General features: G+C 51.3%; 1 protein-coding gene across 1 annotated transcript; it reads left to right on the plus strand.

Annotated features, from left to right (window-relative positions):
* Positions 1-2373: 2373 nt before the first annotated feature.
* Positions 2374-7177, plus strand: LOC144390023 (uncharacterized). Its single transcript, XM_078095899.1, has 3 exons — positions 2374-2554; positions 2737-3996; positions 7020-7177. The coding sequence occupies exons 2-3, from the start codon at positions 2760-2762 to the stop codon at positions 7031-7033; spliced, it is 1251 nt and encodes a 416-aa protein (XP_077952025.1). The 5' UTR covers positions 2374-2554; positions 2737-2759; the 3' UTR covers positions 7034-7177.
* The last annotated feature ends 1567 nt before the right edge of the window (positions 7178-8744 follow it).

Raw genomic sequence — 8744 nt, forward strand, 5'->3', positions numbered from 1 at the left:
CGCCTGCTGCTGCCATCATCATCATCATCATCATCATTATTTTAGATATTAATCATATTACTTTACTCATAAACCGACATTACCCTCTCCTAAAATCTCTGTGCTCTCCCTCCCCACAGGATTCTGTGGATGGTGGTTCTATCTGATGGTGGTTGCCTCTGCAGTGGTCCTGCTGTGCGCCTGGCTTACTACTCACAATTACTTGAATCATTTCTGTCATAGGAATTGCATGTATTATACATTGTTCATTCTGTACACATGGCATCCATTGTAGTCTGTCCATCCCGGGAGTGGGATCCCTCCTCTGACGTTCTCCCTAAGGTTTCTTCCCTTTTTTCCCTCTTGTAAGGGTTTTTTCATTTTTTGGGGAGTTTTTCCTGTGCCGATGGTGGGTTTCGGGGCAGAGGATGTCGTATGTGTACAGACTGTAAAGCCCTCTGAGGCAAATTTGTAATTTGCGATTCTGGGCTATACAAAATAAAAAATGAAATGAAAATGAAAATCTAGCAGTCTTTTACTAATTACGGTTTAATATTACATTAATGTCATAACAGGCAAATTACCGGCGAGGTAGTGTTGTGTGAAGTTAGTAAAATGATTGTGTAGTGACTTAGTTAACGTTAGCCTATAATGCTAGCTTGTCTGTCTGCATTAACGTTACCAGGGCTGTTTTCAAGAAAACTTGAAATTTTGTCGGGGGGTGGACGCTGCAGCCGACGGGGGGGGGAGTAACCAACGCGGCTCGGACCAGAGTCGGATTCCTTGGCGTAAGGAATTGGATGTGTGGCGGGAGTGCGTGACTAGAAACCGAAATACCCGACACTTGAGTGCCCTGACTTTACCTTGCAAAGCAGTTAGCGAACGCTTGTATTACAATGCTGCAAAATACATCCATAGTGCATGTTTGACGTAGCAATAAGTTACAACTGAGCGTAACTAACGTTAATCATGCACGCCATGAAACTTGTTTCACTAAAGGCTGGCGCATGCTTCTGCGTCTTTACGCACAGTCGTGTCGACACTCGTTTCAATTCATGGTTCAAAAAGGCTTGCGCGTGTTGCAAAGCAATTCACCGCCAGAACAACAGGTGTAAGGAATGACGCCTTTGTGTGTGGAAGTTGTTGGTTGGTTTATTTATTTATCATAGACTTTATTCCCCCGTGCATCGATACTGCTGCTTTTCATCGCGGACATTTGCCCGTATTTTCCTCCACAACTTGGTTCCCCTCAAGCCGGCGTTTGTGGAGATCTCCCTCCATGAATAAGCGGCCATCCGGGCGTCCTTATAGTCCGCCAATGACGGCTTGTAGAAGTGGTCATATTTACGCATTACTTCAATCTGATCCGTTCTCTCGTAAACATTCTTCGTTTTAATAATGGCGGTATTGTGCTATGAAAACAGAAATGTGAGACTCCGTAAAGGACGTAGTTAGCAGACCAATTGCAGCCTTGCGGGCTACCGGAGGCTTACGTAGCTTTTGGCGCTAGTGGGTCGACGCAGGCAAGGGGCTCTTGCGTCTCCCTGAAAAGGCAGAAGCATGAACTCGGCTTTTCACTTGAAGCGGAGCATCATCACGACCAGACGCCATTGTTTGCTGACTTCGGACCCGTTGCTGTATCGCTGGAAGGCCCGTGGGGAGGGGAGCTGCGATCATGTGATTGGTTGAAAATAAGGGCGACATCTGATTGGCTACAGAGAGATCCATGTAGGAAAAAAAATCACATTTGTGGATCTGCGACATAAGACGAGTCTCAAAAAACCCACGTACAAATGTGAAGCGATCCGCAAACAAATGCATCTACAAATATAAATAATCATTTATTCATTTGTGCTTTCAAATGGGTTTTTTATCTTTCTGTGCATTTGTTAATTATATTTGTGAATCGTCTTTCTGTGTACATTTGCCATTATTGAGACTGTCTACTGTTAGGGTTTCGGAACACTACTACATATGTATGTATGGGGTCAGATTACAGGCTAAATACACATGGGGACGAGTGGCAACAATGAGGGCGGGGCTTGCAATCACACAGGAAGGGAGGTGTCTGAAACGAGAGGCAAGATGAGTGACAGAAAACGTGACTACCCAGAAGCTCTGGGTGTAACAATACCGATACTGTTGTGAGGGAGGCCCCGTTACCCATCTGAAATACCAGAGAAGTGGCAGTTATGATGGCCTTTTCCAGCACTAAAAGCTATATATATATATATATATATATATATATATATATTGTGATGAGCGTCCCAAGTCCACATCAGCGTTGCCCTGGAACCTACAAGAAACACCTGCTCACCACTCATCACGAGCTGAGTGGCCACACCTGCAGCTCATATGCAGCTCCGCTGCATTTAAGCTGCAGGTTCAGAAGGAACAAGGAGGCCCCCTGAAGAAGACGTAAGGCTAAACCCTCTTGTGTGCCCTTGTCTCTCTAGAAAGCAGCGAGTGACCCGGCGGAACCCCTGGAGCACTGCACCGACTCCCCCACGAGCGGATTCACCACGAGCACCAGGGTCCGCAGAACCTCGCAAGCTGGACCTCTCCTAATTAAACGGTTGTAAATAAACCTTGCCCTCCGGGGACTTCACTTGAAGCTGTTGTGTAGTCTGTTCCTTCCACCCCGCCACACTGGTGGAGAATGCAGGCGTACTGAGTGGGAGGAACATCGGGAGGAAAAGCTTTTTTTTTTTTTTTTTTACAAAACTAAATCTTTCGTTTTTTCGCTCGGCCCCCTAGGCAGCCACTCCTTTCCCGGCGACATGGATGAAGTCATTGCACGCCTAACGGAGATCAGCATGCGCCAGCAACAGATAACTGAACATCTGGCGACGCGACAAGGGCAAACTGAACAAGAGTTAAATGAACTGCGCACGGCTGCTGCACGACATGTCCCACTACCTGATCCCAGAATGAAGGTGACCCAGCTGTTGCCGAAGTTGACAGCTGATGACGATGTGGAATCCTTTCTCCAAATGTTCGAGAATACCGCAACCCAGGAGGGCTGGGACCCTGGTGACTGGGCACGCTTGGTCGCACCCCTCCTCACGGGGGAAGCCCAGCGGGCATACTTCATGCTGCCAACTGAACGGGTAGACGACTACAAGGAGCTAAAAAGGGAAATCCTGGCTCGGCTGGGCCTCTCACCAGTCTGCGCTGCACAGTATTTCCATGACTGGGAGTATAAGCCCCGCCTCCCTGCCCGGGCCCAGGCCGCAGAATTATCGCGTCTCGCGCAGCATTGGCTGCTGGAAGGAGATCCCACAGCCGCCCTTGTGACAGAGCGTGTTGTCGTCGATCGGTTCCTCCGTGCCCTCCCGAGATCCCCTCGTCAAGCCGTCGGTATGCGGAACCCTAGCACGATTACTGAGCTTGTCGAAGCTGTGGAACTGGCGGAGGCTGTCCAACACCAAGGTGCTGGAGAACGAGCTCCGCCGTTTCCCCGGAGGGTGATCCAGGAGCGACGCAGGCCAGAGGGCAACCCGCGGTCTGAAGGCAGGCCGGGGCCTCCTTCTCAAAGAGACGAATCAATGCCCACCGCAGACCCCACACCGGCTCCAGGAACCTGGCTAGCGGGCTGTATCCTACATCAGGATTTGCCAAAAGGGGCGCCGAGGGTGGACGTAGAAGTCGATGGCCGCCCGTTCGCAGCTCTTCTGGATACCGGCAGCGCGGTCAGTTTGATCCAGTCTCATATCCTCTCGCCCCACAGACTAACCAAGGCTACCATCCCGGTCACCTGCGTGCATGGAGACACGCGACATGTTCCAACCAGGAGAGTGACCATCTCCGCTGGCCCTGACTCATGGCCGATGGACGTGGGCCTAGTGAAGGATCTGCCGGTACCCGTCCTTATCGGTAGAGACTGGCCGGGCTTGGATCGCCTGCTGGCCGCGAACGTGCCATTTGCCAGTCCTCGACGGGCCCACCTCCAAAGGCGGCCAGGAAAAAGAACCCGTCATCGTCCCGTCTTGCTGGCCTCCGACAGCGGGAGAGATGGTGAGTCCCCACCCCCTCATTCTAACCTCTACCATGACCTTTTCCAACAGGTGACAGGAGGCGGGTCGTTTGCCAGGGAACAACGGGAAGACGACCGCCTAAAGCACTGCTGGGCTCAGGTGCGCATGGTTGAGGGAAAAGAAACTCAACCGGGGCCCCATCCTCTCCCGCATTTTGTCGTCCAAAACGGCCGGCTCTATTGTGTTGCACAGCGAAGGGGGGGAAGAGAAGAAGTTGTTGGTGGTACCCCGAACAAAGACAGAGACGGTCTTAGAGCTAGCACACTCCCATCCCTTGGCGGGCCACCTTGGAGCCAACAACACCATTCAGCGGGTCCGTGACCAATTCCACTGGCCAGGATTGGACGCCGAGGTGAAACGATTCTGCCAGGCCTGCCCCACTTGTCAGAGAACATCTCCACGGACCCCTCCCCCCAGCCCACTGATTCCACTGCCGGTCATTGAGGTACCCTTTGAGCGCATTGGAATGGATCTCGTAGGGCCATTGCCTAAGTCGGCCCGGGGGCATGAACACATCCTCGTCGTTGTGGATTACGCCACCCGGTATCCTGAAGCAGTGCCTCTTAGGAAAGCCAAGGCCATCGCCAAGGAGCTCTTCCTTCTCTATAGCCGGGTGGGCATCCCCGCCGAAATCCTGACAGACCAGGGAAGCCCTTTCATGTCCCGGCTAATGGCTGACCTGTGCGCCCTCCTTAAAGTGAAACAACTGAGGACCTCTGTCTACCACCCCCAGACAGACGGTCTCGTGAAACGCTTCAACCAGACCCTGAAGCGGATGTTACGGCGGGTCGCAGATGAAGACAAGCGGGACTGGGACCTCATGCTCCCCTACGTGCTCTTCGGAATACGGGAGGTGCCTCAGGCGTCGACAGGCTTCACCCCGTTCGAGCTCTTATTCGGACGCCAGCCCAGAGGCCTCCTGGACGTGGCCAAAGAGGCGTGGGAACATCAGCCGGCCCCCCATCGCTCGGTGGTAGAGCATGTGAAGGAGATGAGGGAAAAGATCGACCGTGTCATGCCGCTAGTCCGGGAACATCTCGTCAAGGCCCAACAGGCGCAGCAACGGTATTACAATCGAGCCGCCCAGCCACGAGAGTTTCAGCCAGGAGACCGGGTCATGGTTCTTGTCCCCAACTCCGCCTGTAAGTTCCTGGCCAGTTGGCAGGGCCCGTACACCGTCATCGAGAAGGTTGGGCCGGTCACGTATCATGTCCGACAGCCAGGCCGGCGAAGAACAGAGCAGCTCTACCACATTAATTTGTTGAAGAAATGGGTGGGGACAAGGGACCAACTCGCCGCCCTCGCCACCATCGACTCGCCGGTAGTGGACATGGACGCCCAGCTGTCGGCAGCCCAGAAGTCAGAGCTGCAGCACCTGGTCTCTCAGTTCTCGCATGTGTTCTCCTCCAACCCCGGGCGGACCCAGATCCTCCAACATGAGATCCACACACCACCCGGAGTGGTCGTCAGGCAACGGCCCTACCGAATCCCAGAGGCTCGTCGGAAGGCTATTGAGGAGGAAGTCCAACACATGCTGAAGTTGGAGGTGATTGAACCATCCAAAAGCCCTTGGTCCCAAAACCGGATGGCACCCTCCGCTTCTGTAACGACTTCCGGCGCCTAAATGAAGTGTCTGAGTTTGACGGATACCCCATGCCTCGAGTGGATGAGCTCCTTGAACGTCTGGGAAGGGCCCGGTATATCTCCACCCTAGATCTGACCAAAGGGTATTGGCAGGTGCCCCTTTCCGAAACAGCCAAACCCAAGACGGCTTTCACTACCCCCAGTGGACACTGGCAATACCGGACCCTTCCCTTTGGCCTACACGGAGCTCCGGCCACCTTCCAACGGATGATGGACATCTTGTTGAGGCCTCACCAGTCCTATGCCGCAGCGTACCTGGATGATGTAGTTATCCACTCCGAGACTTGGGAAGACCACCTAAATCGGTTGCGGAGGGTGCTACTGGAGCTGCGCAGGGCTGGACTCACCGCCAACCCCCGAAAATGCCATCTGGGCCTGTCTGAGGCGAACTATCTGGGTTTCCAGGTGGGAAGAGGAGTCATCAGACCCCAGGAAAAGAAGGTTGAGGCAGTCCGCGCCGCCCCAAGACCCAGTACAAAGTCCCAGGTACGAGCCTTCTTGGGGTTGGCGGGTTATTATCGACGTTTTATACCTAACTTCTCCTCTTTAGCCTCCCCCCTGACAGACCTAACCAGGAAGGGTCAGCCAGAGAAAATCAACTGGACGCCCGAAGCTGAGGAGGCATTGAGAAAAATAAAGATGGCATTGACGGCAGAGCCGGTCCTAAGAGCGCCAGATTTTGGCTGTCCTTTCCTGCTGCAAACAGATGCGTCCGATACAGGACTGGGAGCCGTCCTGTCCCAGATTCAGGAAGATGAGGAGCATCCTGTCTTGTACCTCAGCCGGAAGCTGACCCCGGCCGAAAAAAACTACGCCGCGGTGGAGAAGGAAGCTCTGGCCATCAAGTGGGCAGTTCTGGAATTACGGTATTACCTCCTAGGCAGGCGATTCACTCTCTTTACAGACCATGCGCCCCTCCAGTGGATGGCCCGCGCCAAGGACACGAACGCCAGGGTGACACGGTGGTTCCTGGCACTCCAGGACTTCCACTTTGAAGTCCGGCACCGTGCCGGAGCAGCAAACTCTAATGCGGACGGCCTTTCTCGGATCTGGTCGGCTTTTGTGGGTCTGTCAGGGGTCACTCCCCACCAACCCCGTACATCACCCCTACTAACATCCTATTATTCCACCAGGCCAGGACAACGCTTGGGGGGGGGGGGTGTGATGAGCGTCCCAAGCCCACATCAGCGTTGCCCTGGAACCTACAAGAAACACCTGCTCACCACTCATCACGAGCTGAGTGGCCACACCTGCAGCTCGTCAGCTCCGCTGCATTTAAGCTGCAGGTTCAGAAGGAACAAGGAGGCCCCCTGGAGAAGACGTAAGGCTAAACCCTCTTGTGTGCCCTTGTCTCTCTAGAAAGCAGCGAGTGACCCGGCGGAACCCCTGGAGCACTGCACCGACTCCCCCACGAGCGGATTCACCACGAGCACCAGGGTCCGCAGAACCTCGCAAGCTGGACCTCTCCTAATTAAACGGTTGTAAATAAACCTTGCCCTCCGGGGACTTCACTTGAAGCTGTTGTGTAGTCTGTTCCTTCCACCCCGCTACTATATATATATATATATATATATATATATATATATATATATATATATATATATATATATATATATATATATATATATATATATATATATATATATATAATCTACTGTAATGTGTACTGTCTTTTATTTTTCTTCACCTAGATATCCGAGGAACACAACGCATCACTGTACTGATGAAAACGGACGTCTGCACCCACACTAAAGACCTCAAAGATGTGTGCAATAAAGCGAGGGCAGAAAACTGAGAAAACAAGGGATTTGATGACAGCTTTGTCGTCGAGGACAAAGTGTTTTCTACATATAATATTCAAAAAGAACAAAGGAAATGGGGTAAGCTAGACGCATACCTATTGGGTCCATACACTATCACCAACATAGATGGAAATAACGTAAGAAAGTTACGTTCCTGAGGGGCCCCGTAAAAATCCTCACACTATATGATTAAAATTCTCTCGCCAAAATGCGTATCGTATTATGTGTGTGTCGGGGCCCCCCCTTCTGTGTCCACTACATTGGATCAGTCCATCTTTACAGCGCATGTGCAGAACGGATCCAAGAAACCGGCAAAACGAAAACCTAACGGCGCGAAATGGCGAAAGAGAGTAAGAGGAGAGCATCACATGGATGAAGCGAAGCGACCCCAGCGGCGCTGGAAAGGAGGAAGGAGGAAGAAAACAAAACATGTACGGCAAAGTTGCAGAAAGTGACAAGTTTCATCACTGGTCCTACGGCAGCGGGCAGCAGCAGCAACCCACCACCTGCTCAACCGACGTCAACACCTGTTGAGGGCTGTCGCGTGCAAATGAACAAATGTGGGCCCCAAATGTCTTAAATCCACCACTGATCATGAATCATCTGTCATGATTACACCAAAATCGGACTCCTTGATCCTCAGTCTCCAGTCATGGAATGCACCAGCCTCCCCAGAGGACGGCAAGTATAAATGTCAATACACTACCATAGGGACATTTTGGAACCATGTATAATAGCCTCCAGACTCTTGTGTGGTAATCTAGCATGATGATTGAATGTAATAATGAACCCTCCTTCCATGAATTTGAATGTATTATGACGGTAATTGATCCAAAGGACATCCTTTAGGTGAAACTGCGTATCACCTAAGTAAATGCAGGGATATGACAAGGCCAGCTTTAAATCAGCTTTATGATGTCATAAAATTTTCTTGGTTACAAATAGAAACTATAATTTTCTATCCAACAGCTTTCACAAAAATATCCATATATCTTAGTGGACTTAACATCCTGATGGGGCACTTGTCTGTAAGGTAGGAGTGCAACTGACCCTTTGTTGAATAGTGTATGTTACTGATTAAACATTAAACATATCTGGTGTAGTTTGCAGAGCTTATTCTAACCGGTGGGCTGAAAGATTCCTCTACAGACAAGGCTGCTATTACTCAGTTAAGGAAAGAAAAAGCTTGTGGACTTTCACTGAGCCAGGTTTTGTCATATGCATTTAGTAGTCATTGAGAAAGTAATTACACTTGTGTGTTACGGCCACAGCCTTCTGAGTT

The sequence above is a fragment of the Gasterosteus aculeatus genome, chromosome 21, assembly GCF_964276395.1.
Source record: "Gasterosteus aculeatus chromosome 21, fGasAcu3.hap1.1, whole genome shotgun sequence".
In the NCBI taxonomy this organism is placed as follows: Eukaryota; Metazoa; Chordata; class Actinopteri; order Perciformes; family Gasterosteidae; genus Gasterosteus; species Gasterosteus aculeatus.